General features: G+C 51.3%; 3 protein-coding genes across 3 annotated transcripts; 2 read left to right on the plus strand and 1 right to left on the minus strand.

Moving 5' to 3' along the window:
• The first annotated feature begins 280 nt into the window (after nucleotides 1–280).
• M438DRAFT_315330 (DNase I-like protein) lies at nucleotides 281–4,191 on the plus strand. Its single transcript, XM_029902650.1, has 3 exons — nucleotides 281–3,038; nucleotides 3,094–3,350; nucleotides 3,404–4,191. The coding sequence occupies exons 1-3, from the start codon at nucleotides 452–454 to the stop codon at nucleotides 4,070–4,072; spliced, it is 3,513 nt and encodes a 1,170-aa protein (XP_029762830.1). The 5' UTR covers nucleotides 281–451; the 3' UTR covers nucleotides 4,073–4,191.
• Nucleotides 4,192–4,923: 732 nt separating this feature from the next.
• M438DRAFT_270013 (glutathione-dependent formaldehyde-activating, GFA) lies at nucleotides 4,924–5,664 on the plus strand (the record flags this gene model as incomplete). The annotated part of the gene is made up of 3 exons (XM_029900357.1): nucleotides 4,924–5,134; nucleotides 5,193–5,430; nucleotides 5,487–5,664. 3 exons carry the CDS (start codon nucleotides 4,924–4,926, stop codon nucleotides 5,662–5,664), a joined length of 627 nt encoding a protein of 208 aa, XP_029762831.1.
• A 7,490-nt stretch (nucleotides 5,665–13,154) lies between these two features.
• M438DRAFT_363806 (uncharacterized protein) lies at nucleotides 13,155–16,099 on the minus strand. The gene is made up of 6 exons (XM_029907674.1): nucleotides 15,759–16,099; nucleotides 15,593–15,699; nucleotides 14,781–15,542; nucleotides 14,474–14,733; nucleotides 13,889–14,425; nucleotides 13,155–13,828 (listed from the first exon to the last, which is right to left on the minus strand). The coding sequence occupies exons 1-6, from the start codon at nucleotides 15,855–15,857 to the stop codon at nucleotides 13,638–13,640; spliced, it is 1,956 nt and encodes a 651-aa protein (XP_029762832.1). The 5' UTR covers nucleotides 15,858–16,099; the 3' UTR covers nucleotides 13,155–13,637.
• Between the last annotated feature and the right edge of the window lie 55 nt (nucleotides 16,100–16,154).

Genomic DNA, 16,154 nt, shown 5'->3' on the forward strand with positions numbered 1-16,154 from the left:
AAGGTTCTGGCAATTGCAGCGGCGATCATCAGGGCACGGATGCACAGAAGGCAGTTGCGAAATCCGGGGCAGCAGGCGCAGCCAATCAAGCCAATTTGGGCAAGAACAAGCGTGGCATACGCATACCGACGGTAATTACGAAGTCACGACAGAAGAGCCAGCTTGCGACATTGAAGCCTGCCAAATCTCTGACACGACCTATCCATACACAGCACTTCTCTTTAATCTCCGTCTCTCCGCCCTATTGTCCTACCCGCTTGCGACGCGACTTCGCCCTTCTCCGTTCGTCCAGCTCCCGGCGCGCATACCTCCTGCATCCATTCATCTCGCCGAAGCCGCAGCCGCCCGACGACGCAGACATCGGCTGCTGGCCACGACCTGACCATGTGCTATTGCAAAACCCAACAGTCATAGCTAGCGACGACATTGACTCATCCTCCATCCGGCCGCCATGGCCAACGACGACCAGGTCAAGGACGAGTCGTCCATCAAGCCTGTGTCGTCGCTACGCTCGCGCTTTGAAAACATGACGACCCAGTGTCAGCCTGTTCAGTCTACGCCTCCTCCATCCGTGCGCCGCTCTCTCGACCTTCCGCGACCCCTCCCACGTCCTGATCCCACGCCCGACAACACTTCACAAGCCTCGAAGAAAGCGAGGCCTCCCCCACCAAGAGCGCGTCCAGTGTCCACGGCATACCCTCTGACTCCGCGTCACTCTCCTCCTACCGTTAGTGTACAGTCTCCCGCTTCTCCTCCTAGGAACCTCGACATCCGCGTCACCAATGCGACTCCCTCTAAATCTCCTCCCACTTCTACCCTGTCAACTCCTGGCTCCAACAATGCTTCTCCTGCGGGCTCTATTCGTCACTTCCGCACACCGAGTCGAGTAACCACGCCAGCCTTGGAAGCCCGTATGTCGGCTTTCTTACAGTCTTCGCAGTCTTCAGCATCGACGCCCGTAGAAATCAAGCCTCAGTCGAATGGAGAACATAGACCAAAAAGCCCAAATTTTGGAGGCCCTCCGCCTGTGAATCGCGCCGGCAAACCAAAGATCGGTAATTTACCCTCTGCGAGTGTTGAGAGTCTGGCACCTATGGTTGCGTCCAGGACAGGAAGTACTCAGATTTCTCCTTTTGGTACACCCCCAAGCAGTTCCGAGAGTACCCCTCACGCCGAGCAAACCATCCCTGCTATACCTACCGACTCGAAACCCAGGAATCAGTCTGCTTCTCATGGCTACTTTGCTGGTGTCGTGGCTCCTCGCCCTGCTCCGGTACAACATCGTAACCCTTCTCCCAAGCCTCTGAGCCGCTCGTATGACTCCTCTTCTTTCCATCCTTCTCGACTACAACAGATTCCTCAAAGGGCGCCAATATCCGTTCAAGATGGTACGAATGAGGAAGAGGCCCCGTCACTACCGCCTCGACCTGAGCGCGAGATGCATTCTGGACGTACCAGTCCTACACGCTTTAATAATAAAATCCCTGCTCGACAATCTCTGGACATACCTCGTCGGGCCAGTGCTGTTGCTGCTAATACAGACAGTACCATGATGCCGCCTCCACGTCGGACCCAGCCACCTCCTCTTCAGACTTCCGCGTCTGCTCTCTCTCAAGGTTTCGATAGAAGACACTCGGTCACACCTGCTGCCACTCCCTCGAGCAGTAAACCGCCCCCTCCTGCTATACCTGCTCCTCGCCGTTCGGTAGACACCCGCCGTGAAGATTTTAGAAGTATTCCATCCACACCGATGTTGACGCATCATGCCGACGACGTCGAAGACCCTCCTGTCAACTATCCTGGCGGTAACCCTCAGGATTTCCCGGATGCATCACAAGCAAACAGACGCCCTCCGCGGTTCAAGAGTCGCCCTTGGGATATCAATACAGGTTACGATACCCGCACCTTTGCAGTGTGTGGAGACTTGGTTTGCACGACTGGCTACATTACGCGTGTATGGAGTCTGCGTACCGGTGAATCGTGTCTTACGCTATCGCATGGTGATAATGTCAAGGTCACTGCGTTGGCTTTTGCGCCAACCGCGGATGCAGAGGATGAAGGACGAAGACTCTGGCTCGGTACGAACATCGGTGAGATTCACGAGGTTGACATTCCAACTCAGTCTATTGTTCGTTCAAAACCCAACGCACATCCTCGACGAGAAATCATCAGAATTTTCCGCCATGGATCTGAACTCTGGTCCTTGGATGACGACGGCAAGCTAAATGTTTGGTCTCCAGGCTCGACCGGCATGCCCAGCTTGGACACCATACCGACCACTTTCAGAGCTCTCCGAGGTCACTCGTGTTCAGTCATTGTAGGAGGTCATCTCTGGCTTGCTGCAGGAAAGGAGATTAGGGTCTTCAAACCTAGCGCAGCTACAGAAGCGGCTTTCAATGTCTTGCAAAAGCCACTTGTGGCCGAAGGAGCAGGCGATATAACTGCTGGAGCTATTATACCCAGCAAGCCGGACCTGGTGTACTTTGGTCATGCTGATGGCAAGGTCTCGGTCTACCAACATCGTGACTTCAAGTGTGTTGGTGTGTTCAGCATCAGCCCATATAAGATCAGCTCCTTAGCGGGCGCTGGTGATTATCTCTGGGCTGGTTATACTGCTGGAACTATATTTGTATATGACACATCCACGACTCCTTGGCGAGTCATGAAGGACTGGGTTGCTCACGACAATCCAATCTGCAGTATACTCACGGATACACAGAGCATTTGGAAGATGGACAACCGCTTACAAGTTGTCAGTCTTGGCCTTGATAATGCTATCAGAGTGTGGGACGGGATGCTTCATGAAGACTGGTTAGAGACCAAAATGCAACAGAACGACAGCGAGTTTTGCTCCTTTGAGGAGATCACTGCAGGTGTACTCACATGGAATGCTGGTGCTGTAAAACCCAACCACCTTAAGGGCAGCGAAAGAGACGCTGCCTTCTTCAGAGACTACTTTTCCTCGAACACACCTCCAGACATTCTTATCTTCGGCTTCCAAGAATTAGTGGACCTTGAGAACAAGAAAGTCACAGCTAGTACGTATACCTTCTTACCCGGCCATTTCGATCACGAGTACTAATGTGCTTGCAGAGAGCTTCTTCAAAAGCAGAAAGAAGGACCCCACAGAACAAGAGCACATGTCACATCAGTACAGAGCCTGGCGAGATCATCTCACTAGATGCATTGAAGATTTCATGCCAGCCACTCATGGCTACACTCTGTTGCACACATCCAGCATGGTCGGTTTGTTCAGCTGTGTGTTCGTCAAGACATCGCTCCGAGCCCGCATCAAGCAAGTGCACACCGCAGAAGTCAAGCGTGGCATGGGCGGTCTGCATGGAAATAAGGTAAGTCATCGAGTGATCCGTCTTGGTTTCGCATTTCCTAATACCGATCACAGGGTGCGTTGATCATCCGTATGATTGTAGACGACAGTTCTGTGTGTTTGATAAACTGCCATCTTGCCGCGGGCCAGACTCAGACGCTTCATCGTAACAACGACGTTGCTGCAATCCTTGAGGCTGAGTGCCTTCCCGTAGCAGCTGTCAGCAATACAGCTGGAACATTTGTTGGCGGTGGTGACGGCAGCATGATTTTGGACCATGAGATTTGTATCCTCAATGGTGATCTCAATTACCGTATCGATGCGATGCCACGGGACACAGTCGTACGCGCCGTCAACGAGAGAAATCTTGCGAAGCTGCTTGAGCGCGATCAGCTGTTGCTGTCGCGCAGGAAGAATCCAGCGTTTAGACTACGCGTGTTCCAGGAACTGCCCATCACATTCGCGCCAACGTACAAGTACAATGTGGGCACTGACGATTATGATACAAGCGAGAAGAAGCGGGCTCCAGCATGGTGCGACAGAGTACTTTACAGAGGCATGGGCAGGATTAAATGCGAAGACTACAGACGATGGGAAGTCAGAGTCAGCGATCATCGGCCAGTTAGTGCACGATTGCGGATCCGCATCAAGAAGGTCGACGAGCAAAGACGGGTAGCAGCGTGGAGCCGACGAGAGAAGGAGTTTGAAAAGTACAGCGGACGGATCGCTGGCGAGGCCAAGTAAGTTGATCCTTGGGTCTGATGTCGTATGTGAATTGGAAGCTGACACACTCCATAGGCTGGACTACTTGACAAACATCCTAGGGCTCCCACGGAAAGAAGCTATGAACCTGTTGAAAGGATAGTTAATGGATCGTCGGAGGAAGGAGGCTGAAAAAGAAGAGTAGATTTGAGCCGCACCATCACGCACTAATTTCATCCTTCGATCGTGTGCCCTTGATCTTGCTGATCTTGGGACTTGATACCAAGCACATGAGGCTCTGCTATCCAACATATGCCAAGCACAGATACTACTTGCGACGACTGGCTACAGCGTGTTTATAGACACACCGGGCCAGTAAAGCTCTGGAGAAGGTGAGTGACATGCATGAGCAAGCTTTTTGAGCAACTTGTCTCATCTCCATGACTTGGTAGACTTATATTATCATGATCTTGAAACATGTTGGTTGAGAACAAGAGAGAAAAGCGCGGGATAAGAAAACCCCACGCGTTTGGTATCAGTTCCCGTTCTGTCGTAAGTAGCTGTCATCCATCGCGCATACAGCTTGAGCACGGGACAATGACATCACAAAACACAACATGTCATTGGAAACAAAAAGAACGACTCCAAGCAGTGATGCGGCAGGTCTCGTTTGTTCCCTGCATCCCTTTATCTAACTTTCCATCCCTCCAATGTCAGCAAGACCCTTTACATCTCTCCCTCTCAAGGCATTGTCAAGAGTCGGTTTCCAAACAGCCTCTCTCCACACCAAGTCAACACCCCTCTTCACCCGCCTTTCTACCCCGCGTATCGTACCGACCGTCGCCAGACAGTCAAACCGTTTCTCAAGCAGTTTCCAGGACGAAAAGCAAATCATGGATGCCAAGGAAGCAAGAGGCGAGAAGCCTGAGAAGCCAGTCGAGGATTGGCAGAAGCGTGCACCCTACAAGATCCACGAGAAGAACGAGAACTTCAAGGCCAGATATGAGGCAAGCTGTCACTGCGGCAAGGTCCAGTACCAGCTGAGCAGAGAGGAGCCTCTCGACTCCAAGTTGTGCCATTGCACCACTTGCCAGACCCAGCACGGTATGTGTCTCTACGTCGATTGACATGCATTGGACCTCGTACTGACGTGACCCTTCAGCCGCACCCTTCCAATGGGCTGCAATTTTCCACAAGGACGATATCAACTTCTCCAACGGCCACCACGATCTTGAGTGGTACGACCCTAGCGAGAAGTCGATCGAGCACAAGCTTCCCTGCAAGGTTCGCTGCTCCTTCTGTCACAGTCCCATCATGGACGAGGGTAGAAACATGATCTTGCTCTTCCCCAGTCTTGTTCACCTCAAGAACGACGAGGACAAGGCCAACTTCAAGCCTAGGTATGCTTCGCCTTGACCATCTCGGTGACACAAACACAATGCTAATCCATACTCAGATGCCACATGTTCTACGGCCAGCGTGTCATGGACATCCCTGACGGTCTGCCCAAGTGGTCCGGTCTCAACGACACCAGCGACCTCATCGAGGACAGCCCACCAGAACTCGTCCGCGAGAACGAAAGAAAGCGTGAGGCTGAGAGAAAGGAGAAGTTCGAGAAGGGCGAGAACAAATAAAGCAAATCGCTGAGCACTGCTTTTGTTGCGCTATGATGTTATGAAAAAGTAACTAGCACATTGCTGTTACCACTACTACAGTTGGAAGAGAGTACAGCCTCTTTTAGTCTCAGAGACAAGAGGCCGTTTTTGGAACGATTGGAAATGAAGAACATGAAATCTCCCGACTGCTGCTACTTGAGTCTGATTCTGTATGCAATTCTTGCTTGCATGTGCTGACCAGCTCTTATATGTGTCTCCAGTCCTTGCGTGATTGTTAACTGGCATCACATGTTTCGCGTTCCCAGCATCTAACGATCTTTTCGATACTATTCCCATTCGTTCACCTCTACTTGAATCCTCACTCTTCTTGTCGTCGCCTCTCCACGTCGTCCCGTCGATTTGCACAGACCGCCCGCCGACTTTTGGCCAAGTCCGCTGCCGGATTGGTCACCCTGACGGCGTTTTTCCAATCACTTCCACACCCTTTTCTACACCACAACGACGACAAACTAGCAATCTGAACAGCTCAGCCTTCTTTTCTCGAGTCTGTTTCACTGTTGTATTAACCTCACCTTCCTGTCGAACGCGTTGAGGATCTTCTCTACGGTTTCGGCTTTCATCTGGAAAGCTGGTTGTGCTTGCACGCTCGCTTATCCAATCACCACGCGTGACATAGTCTTGCGCCGGTGAGATCAATTACTCCATCCACCACACCATCAACAACTACGCTCCCTTCCCTCATCGTTAGTCCCGTCTTTTCCCTCACTCCTCCCAGTTGTCTTTGCGTCAAGCCAAGGTTCTCGCAGCTTGGGATCCATCCGACTGACAACCTCCTTCAGCTTTCGCTTCTTTGCGACCATAGCACGTGCGTCACTCCCATCATCGCAAGACCGAAACTCCAGCATACCTCTTGCGTTCAAGATCTTTCCTTTCTTCCTGTTGAACCTTAGCTTGACGCCTAGGTTCAACAGACCTTGCTTGACGCCTGCTTTCACGAGCATCGCACGTGATCAAGCACTCTGGGAAAAGATCAACTCTTCGAGACGCATTCGGTTCGAGATCTTTGCTCTTGCTCTTGTTCGTATCATCTGAGTTGTCTCAAGACGCATAACAAGTGCGACTTCCTCGACAACAAGCGTTACTGCAAGCAATTCTTGCAGTCTTGACGCATATTTCATCGCAAGAAACTCGGTATATCCGGACCTCATCACCTTTCCAGACGCATTGCGTTCAGCATCCTTGCTCTTTCTCTTGTTCAACCTAACCCAGGTTGTCTTTCGTCGCATAACAACTGCGACTTCCTGACGACAACATAGTCGCCAGCTCAGACAAGACTTTCCTCCACGCAAATCTTGTAAGTTTTCGAGAACATCGCATCTTGACCAAACCCGAAAACGTCTTCTCAAGTCGTTCTTTCCTCTCCATCTGGGTACGTTTTGCATCTCTTCCTTCCTTTCCCCTCTCTATAACGATAAAGTATGGTTACCCAATGCGGCCAAGCACCGAACGCCGATCAACCTCTCAATTTCACGCGTCACACCAACTTCCCCACACGTTCTGTCGCGTCATCCCAGGCCTCTTTTTGCCCACGCGGAAGAAGGAGAAGAGCAATACCCTCCCCAGAAAGCCAAAAGACAATGATGCCTTGAGGAAAAGCACTAACCGCTGGTCCAGTCGACCATTTTAGGGCCTGCATCAGCGACGCAATTCTTCCATACCGAACAAAGCTCGCAGCAAACATGGGTCCGAAGCGTAGACACCACAGCGAAGGCAAAGTCGAGAGGACGCTTAAGAAGGCACGCCTGCCTGATCCTGAGCCCGAATCCGAATCCGATCCTGAGCCCGAGATTGAAGACGGCGAAGCCTCCGAAGATGTCGAAGTCTTGGGAGAGGGCGAGTACAAGGTCCGCAACATCGTCGCCGAAAAGGGAAACAAGTACCGTATCGACTGGGAAGATGCTCCCGATGGGACAACTTATGACAAGACTTGGGAGCCCAAGGAGAACGTCAATCAAGCCGCCATCGACGACTGGGAAGAGAAGAAGAGACTGAAAGAGGAGGCTAAGAAGCAGCCAAAGAGAAAGAGTCGTGTCTCTACGCTTGGTCGTACTTCTACAGTCGATCATACTTCCACAGTTGGCCGCGCTTCTAGAGCTGGTCGCTCTTCTGGCGCTGGACATTTCTCCGAGGCTCCTATCCAGATTGACGACGACGATGACTCCGAGGATGACATGCCGCTGAAGAAGAAGATAACAGCTTCTGGCTCGAAGCCTCCTGTTGTCTTGAAGATTCACAGAACTTCTAAGCCGATCGTCGAGGTGTCACCACCTGCCTCGAAGCTGTCCGGATCGTTGATGAAGAAGCTAGGGAGACCGCGCACGTCGCTACAGTCAGCACAGGACGACGAGGAAGATATGTCCACGGAAACTCCTGCACCTGCTATGCGTTCTGTCGGTAGACCGAGAAAGTCTTTTACCGAAGCTGTTCGACAAGGAAGAGACCAGGATCGAGACAACGAAGACTCGCCGGAATCCCAGTATGGAATTGACGATGAAGCTGGACCGTCTGCAGTACACCAGGGACCTGCCAGGCCCAAAGGTTTCCGACTCTCCAAGCCCTCCAAGGACGACATCGAAGAAGGCCCTAGCAACAAACAGCAGCTCGGACGTAAGCCTCGCAGATCAAGTTCCTTGCTCTTCGTTGGTGATGGCGAATCATCAGAAGGCGAAGTCCAGAATGTCCCTTCCAGACAGAACTCAGCCTCTCCCTCAAAGCCTCTGCCCAGAAAAAGCATTTTCATGATGTCCGCCTCGGAGGATGATTCAGAAGCTCCGCTCAAAATCCAAAACGTACGAAAGCGACGCGTGATTGCAGAGTCTTCTGATGATGAAGTCCAACACATCAAGGAGGGTGTTCAACACACGGAGCCATCCGCCGCCCCTAAGAGGGGCAGAGGAAGGCCCAGAAAATACCCCCCTCCGACACAGAAGGATCAAGGACCAAAGCGATCAAGAGGACGTCCTAGAAAGACTCCTGTAGCGGTTGCACGGAGCCCCGTGACTTCAGCTGCCACGTCTCGTAACGAAGAGATCGGAACAACAGAAATTGACGACAGTGATGCTTTTGATCCAGCTGCTGCACAACTTCAACGCGAGGTCCGGTCCGCTCGTAAGACATCGCCCCGCCAACCCTCGTCGGAGTTCGACGAGGGAACTAGTGAATTTCGCTCATCGCAAATTTTGAGAGATACCCAGCCAGAGCCCGCTCGCTCTGCAGAACAAGTTACGGCTGTCGAGAACGTTGAAGAAGAAGAGTCGGAAATCATGGTTGATGCTGCCGCTGCATCCAGCTTGTCGCAGAAGAACTCTCCCTACGAACCAGAGACTACTTCACAGTCTATTTTTGATAGCAATGACAGCTCGACAGGCTTGGCGATCAACAGCTCTTCGAGCGTGCACACGCTACAAGTGCCATTTGCACGTCGTTTTGGTGCCGATGTCATCATCCCAGACTCGCAAAGCTATCTCGATGCGAGCAGTGTTTACATATCTGAGCATCAAGTTGAGCCTGGACCGCAATCTGATGTAGAGATGGAAGATTGCGAGGACGAATCAACTGAGAGTCAGATTGCTGTCGTTATGCAGCAGGCGATTGAGCAGCAGACTCCTATGGATGAGCATGATGTTCCAGAAAGCAGCATCGCACAGGTAAGAACCACCAATGCTGTTATGCGCCCCCCCTTATCTAATCTTGATCTGGTCGCGTATGACGTAGAGTTGCGCGTTGTGATTGGCTCGGCTAACTTTCCCCCACAGCAAGCTGAGGGCCCTCGACTGCCGAACGTCGCTGCTGCAACTCAAAGTGAACCATCGATCGAAACATCAATTCAGCACAACATTAATGACGAAGCCATCTCCGTCGCTGCATCAAGTCCCATCGCTCAAGTTCCTGAGCACATCTCTACTCGCTCTGGATCACCTGTATCTGTAGGCGCTGCGCGCTCCAGTTCTACCTCATCTGCACCGCCCACGGAGTCTGCCGATAAATCAACTCAATCGCAGCACTCCCATCGCCAACTTGGCTCGTCATCACAGAACGAGGAATTTCCTCCGCAACCACAATCAACTTCTGTGCCTGAGTCGAACTGGAATTCTGATCAGAATCCTGAGTCTGAGTCTGTTCAAGTCCCATCAACAACCAGCCAGCAAAGTCACGTGCAGCAAGCCGCTCAGCAGGTCTCCTTCGATCATCGTCCCGACCAGCCACAGCCTGTACTTCCCTTTTTACAGAGTTCTGTAGAGGAAAACACGCCATCTTCTTCGTCTGAGTTCTTGACTCAAGTCAACAATCCTGGTCCCCAACCTGTTCAACAAGCATCGAGTCTGGACGCGCCCACCTTTACAGATCCAACTCAAAGACCCGGATCTGCACAATCCTCGAGCTCTTTTCCGAGTATCCCATCGCGCTTTCCCAACACTGTTGGTGAATCAGCCCCTCCACGCATCAGAAGTGCTTCCGAGAGTGACCTAGCTTCTGGCACAAGCCAGAATTCCAACATGGGTACTCCTGGCAGCAGCGACAACCCTAAACAGCCTGTTAGTGAATTTCACCGACGAATGATAAACATGCGTGCCGATTCGAAGGCCAAGGGCATAGCCGATCGTATCAGTACCCAACCTGAGAGAGATCGTCGTCTGGCTGAAAGAAGGGCAGTGCGCATCGCCCTGGGCGCTCCTGCTCATCCACCTGGTGTAGCTCCTGCTCATCCAGCTGCCGTAGCTCCCGCACCAGTACCGGCTCTTCAAGCCCTGTCGCCCAAGCCTGCATCTGCCGTGCCCGCAAGATTGATGTCACCTGCCATGACTGACCGTGAGACACGCTCGCCGTCTACCGTCCCTCCTGTCGAGATTGTACCCGAGGAAGCACCTGAGGAGTACTCTCGCTCCGAGCGATACGAGACGCTGCTTCCTGGAGAGGGTCCCCAAATCAACTCAAACAACTCACGAAACGTTCTCTCAGACTCTGCTATGCCGGATGTCTCCCTTGACGATGAAGTGAACAACCAGCATGTCGTTTCCATCGACTTCGGCGTCCAGCAAAGAGACTACTACACATGCTCGTTCAACAACAACAAAGCTCTCATCAATGAGTTCACCGAACGTGTCTGGCCTGAAGATTCCGACATAGCAGGACAAGCTCGCGCTTACATGCGCACACTGCACAACTTCGTCAACCATCTTGATCTGAACGATCCCGAAACTGCCAACTCGCCTCCGATGCCTCCTGCAGGTCAAGTGGAATGGGATGTTTCTCAGAGTTCGAAGTTCAACTTTTTGAGAAGTCTTCTCTTCGCAGCCAAGGCCCACAATCTTCATGTCGCTTTGCTTGTTGATCCCGGAAGACTTGCCGCCATCATCCAGACCTTCTTGCAGGGCATCGATACCATGTACAATGTGATTGATGGCCAAAACAACGTGGTCAACCAGAATTCGACAGCCACGATCTTGTTGACATCCGTTGATGCTGATCCTGACGTGTCGTCCTTGGAGTTGGACATGATCGTTGCCATTGATGGAAGCACGCCCTCTGAGGTCATCACACGTACCCAGAAGATGCTCTCATCTACCTCGCCTCTGCCCGCCATCTCCATCGTCGTCCCTCGCTCAGTCGAGCATGCTGTGCGTTGCATTCCTGCTGCTATGCCTGAGGCAGAGCGTCTGCACGTCCTGCTCAGCACTGCAACCAACGAAAGATCCCACGCCGGCTGGGCCAGTGGTGGCGCCGATACCGACTTTGATCGCAAGGCATCTGACATTATCTCGTGGATTCTTAACCCTGCAGAGTCAGATTGGCTGTTGTACGGTATCCCAGAGCTGCAACTGGTTGAGGCTCTTTCAAGCCAGCCTTCATCAGAAGATGAGCTTATGATCGCCAACAGTGGCCCCAACGGAAACAGAAAGCGCCCGCTGGATGAATACGAATTGCCCATCGCCAAGAAAGTCCATGTGGAAGAACCACTCCCCATGACTATCAACCCTGCCGACATGCACCTCCCCTCTGGCACGATGCCTATCTCACACTCGCATGTCAGCGATTCCGTGGCAGCTTCGTCGCATGCCTTAATCCAACAACAACTCAACACTGCACAGAGACAAGTCAGAGAGTACGAGCAAGCTATGGAGAGACTGCAGTTCAACTCTGAGGAGCAGCGTGCCAGCATGGTTCAGGCACAACTTGAACGCAACAGCGCCCTCGAGAGAGAGGAGAACCTGAAGAAGACCAACCGTACCTTGCAAGACAGAAACATCGCACTTCGTGATGAAGTCTTGGAGTTGAAGAAGCAGCTGGAGTCTGCACGCGTCGCTCTTGCCGATCATTCGATTCCTGAGCGTGCCGAGCTCGAACAAAGCCTCGCAGAGTCACGCGCCGCCATTGCCGAAAAGGAGAAGCAGACCAGGCTCGCAAAGAGCGCTGAAGACCGTCTCGAATACCTGCGTGATCAATACCAGACACGCTCGAACGACCTCACAGCTATGACAACCAGTAACGCTCAACAAGAGAAGCGTATTGCCGAGCTTGAGATCAGGGCCTCGGGAGAGCAGGCCAAATTGCGCACTATGAACCTCGACAGCCACGCCAAGAAGCTGCAGGACTCATGGAACAAGACCAAGGCCTCGTTGGCAGCCAAGGAAGCACTGTGTCAGACTCTGAGCGAGGAGAACGCCAGATTGCGTGATACCAGAGGTCGCGGCGTCAGCACACGCGCGACTAGCATTCCTCGTAGTCGCCCCAGTAGCCCTGCTGCTTCTGTACGTCCTCGCCACCCCCTCAGCAAGGGTTCGCCCGCTTAAAAAACGTTGTGATGGAATATGATCACAAACCAGATGACGCTGAAGTCATCACTGTTGCTGTTTCTGTCGAAGACGAAAGGCATATCGATTAGCTAGTTAATTACTCATGAATTCCATTGTATTATGACCCCCATGCGCCTATTTCCCTTTCGACGTGTCACTTGAAACACCTCTCCTGTGAAAATGTCTTGTGAAAATGCACGAAGGTGTCTTTTCAGCACGAACCTCTTGTGAAAGCTCGAAAACCAAATGAGAACTCCGGTCTCTCTCACTGGGAGTTGGTTCAAAAAAAAAAAAAAAAGATATCTTTGGGCAATTCGAGAGATATCTTTGGCAGGGTCTTCAACAGTGTTGCTGAGAGCCTTCCTCCTTTTGGTTTGAGAGCCTTTCGGGGAGTCTACTATGTAGCCATCAACTGATCTTGATAAAACTTTGGACCCTTCACTGGAGGTGTATTCACAGAAGATGTCTTTGTACATTTTTTTCACAAGGGGGAGAGGGGTTTAGAGGTGTGGATGTTGGTTGATGTATTGATATGGGCGGTGATGCGACCGAGGGTGAGGCTTCTTGTCATTCACACCAGCAACGATTGCGGTTTACAGCCTTTTACTTGGAAGATAAGAATGGAAAGATGTATGGATCCCGAAGACCTCACGGTGGACAAAAAAAAATAACATTCATTTCATGTTTTGGTTGGAGAGCAGAGTTAGGCGAACTCGTGATCCGTCTTTCGGGAAAACCAACGACGATGACGTCGACTTGGGGTGAGAAAGAGAGAATAAGCACGATGGGTAGGAATCCGAACCCGCAACCAAAAAGAAAGAGAGAAACCAAGAATCATCTAGCCGACAAGAGACCAACCAAACAAGACGGGACCTTAACAAAAGGAAAAAGGAAAAAAGAAAAGCACCATGGGAAGGAATCGAACCCCCGACCTCCTCGGATCTAGACTGACACGGCGTTGAGTAACAACGAATGACTGCGCACGTGTCAAGACCACGGGTGTGTTGAACCACTACACCACCACGGCTGTTTTGCTTATTGAAAGAGGATAGAACTTATTCGAATATATATGTTGGGCTATAGCGTGGATGGAAAAGCTTGATTGAGGGGGTTTGATAGGTTGTGGGCGTCTCGGGCTCACGTGTCGTTCGAGCCGGCGTTATCCAGGCCTGGGAAATTGAAGAGATCTTGTGAAAAAGGTAGATCTGCGCCCATGAAGTAATCGAAATCGAATATGGAGTTGTCACCAAAATCCATGATGGGCTGCTGTTGCATGTCCGGAGCTGCATCATTAGACTGAGCGCTCGACCCAGAGGGATCTGTGAGATCTTCACATGTATCAATGTCAGCCGACATACTATGAACCACGATAAGCTTGGATATCTTACCGAGTGCGCTATTCTTTAACGTCCGCATCTGTGCTTTGAAGTGCGGGTCGAACTCTTCCCTCCACCATATGATGGCATCGACAACGTGACTGTTACTCAGCCTGCTTCTTGCTCTCAGAACCAACTGGTCAGTCCCATCGGCCCTTTTGAAAGCCTTTGAGCTGTTCCACAGTTGTGTGAGGTACATGACCGATTTTGAGCACATGTCGTTAGTGTCGATGGACAATCGTTTGGTCAGACCAATCGCAAGAAAAAATGCCGTCCTTGCTTCCTCTGTTTCGCCTGACAGAAAAGGAATGGTTGACTTGAGAATACGTAGAAGCGCATAAGAAGCGAAGAGAAGCGCGGAGGCAATATAGTAGGGTATCGAGACTGGATTCGATGTTTGGTGCACGAGTTTCTCAACGTCGGCGATGATCTGACGTGCGATCTCCTGTATCTTATCGAAGCTAGAGGCAAACGAAGTCTTGTCCTGTTTCAAGAAGTAGAAGCTTCTGACATAAAGTCTAGCGATGTTGCATTCTAGTCGGTCGGAATCTGGAAAACATCAGTACCGATGATTACTTGCGCCAATCAAGTACGTACCATTTACAGCCGTCTTCTCCAGGTCCCTGATCTGAGCTTCAAAAGTCCTTATAATGATCGAAAGAGCACGATCTTGATCCTGTGTCATATTACGCATTCCATTTTCCGAGATAGCAGCACCACATCGAACGCATAGATCTTGCCATTTGAGACGTAGTATGAGACCTGCGGGCAACGTCTGTTGACGAGCCTGGAACTGGTCCATCTCAGGAGAGAATTCGGCAGAGGTGCAGGCAAAGAAGCCTTTGCACAAACAGGTCCTACATCGATCAGCTATAGAGCGGATTGGAAAAATATCCAGACCAACCTTTGATAAGTCAACACGATCTGTGTCCATAGTTCTGAGCGTCCAACTATGCCGATGTCTGGCAGATTAGGCGCCTTGGCTCTGAAGAATTCGTCAGATCCGGCGGGTACATGTAGACCACTCCTTTGAGCTAGATGTAATAAGAGACCAGCCAAGACATAGTTGGTCTCTTGTTGATTGGTCTCGACAGCATCGGGTAAAGGCCATGTGACTAGGAGTAGAAAGGCTTGGACACGATGAAGAGGCGACCCGGTAACAGTCACAGACGGTAGTGCTGAAGTTATGATACCTTTCGTCAGAGCGCCTAGCAAAGTCGGATTCCGAGAGTAGCTTCTGCAAGCAGTTCCAATGATTGACCAAAACAACAAGGGAGACTGTTGGTAGCACGCATCCGGGGATAATCTGTAGTCAAGGATCGGAAGGAAGGGCGAATATTCATGAAAGAACAACTCAAAAATGTTGTTAATGTCATTGGCGGACACAGTTACTCCGTCCAGAGTTCGAGGGGTTGTCGTTGGCGCTTGGCGTCCGAATGTCCCATTGTTTGCATGCGATGGCTCAGGAAAGGAGACTGGTTCACGAATCTCAGTAGGTAAGGGCTGAGGAGTATGGTATCTCGCTGTGCTTGGCGTTTCATGAGACAGCGTGATGGGATTGTTGTCACGCCCTGTTCGCGTAGGAGTTGGAATAGTAGGCTGATAGTCCTCGGTCATAAGCCGCTTCCGAAGCGTGTCTGTTTCTTTTTCGAGTTCAGACAGTCTCCTGAAATTGCGTTAACCGAGTTATACGGTCTTGGTCTCACGCCAACGTACTGGCGTTTATTCTCTCTCCTGAATGGGGCGGAGATGGTGCATTGTATTCCCAATCTTTTGCACCTTGAACAAGCATCATTCGGGTTCAAGTAAGCATCACATTTGGCCTATGCACATGCTGAGTTTATGCTCCGCCGCTGATGTATGAGGAGTTGAGAGCTCGAACCTTCTGCTGTCTGCATTCTGTGCATGCCTTCTTCTTTTGGGTTGAACTGGTGATGGGCCTCCCATCGATCAACCAGTGTTTCTCATTGACAGATGACATTATGCACGTACTGCGTTGATGACTCGTCTGCCATCCTTGCGTGTAGTCTGGATCGACTTGATCACAAGCTGTTCAGGCAAACCACGTTGAGTGCTGGCGGTAATGATGATTTCGTGGTTGGTCGGCGTTCGAAAACCGTGCTTCTGCCCACGTTCTTGCTACAAGGCGATCGATGCGTGATATGCGACACTAAAGACGCCTCCGATCCATGAGAATAGTCCTAATCTTTGCAAAACATTGTGGGTCACCAGATTTTGATGGAGCGAGTCGTGAGGCGATGTTCCCTGGTCGAAACAG

The sequence above is a fragment of the Aureobasidium pullulans genome, assembly GCF_000721785.1.
Source record: "Aureobasidium pullulans EXF-150 unplaced genomic scaffold scaffold_5, whole genome shotgun sequence".
Lineage (NCBI taxonomy): Eukaryota > Fungi > Ascomycota > Dothideomycetes > Dothideales > Saccotheciaceae > Aureobasidium > Aureobasidium pullulans.

Excerpts from the sequence above, each read along its gene's own strand:
- M438DRAFT_363806 (XM_029907674.1), bottom strand. The coding sequence starts at position 15,857 with ATGTCATCTGTCAATGAGAAACACTGGTTGATCGATGGGAGGCCCATC. Across the intron at positions 14,426-14,473 it reads GGAGAAGACGGCTGTAAATG|ATTCCGACCGACTAGAATGC; the intron begins GTACGTACTTGA and ends GATGTTTTCCAG. Across the intron at positions 13,829-13,888 it reads GTTAAAGAATAGCGCACTCG|ATCTCACAGATCCCTCTGGG; the intron begins GTAAGATATCCA and ends ATACATGTGAAG.
- M438DRAFT_315330 (XM_029902650.1), top strand. The coding sequence starts at position 452 with ATGGCCAACGACGACCAGGTCAAGGACGAGTCGTCCATCAAGCCTGTG. Across the intron at positions 3,039-3,093 it reads GAACAAGAAAGTCACAGCTA|AGAGCTTCTTCAAAAGCAGA; the intron begins GTACGTATACCT and ends ATGTGCTTGCAG. Across the intron at positions 3,351-3,403 it reads GCGGTCTGCATGGAAATAAG|GGTGCGTTGATCATCCGTAT; the intron begins GTAAGTCATCGA and ends TACCGATCACAG.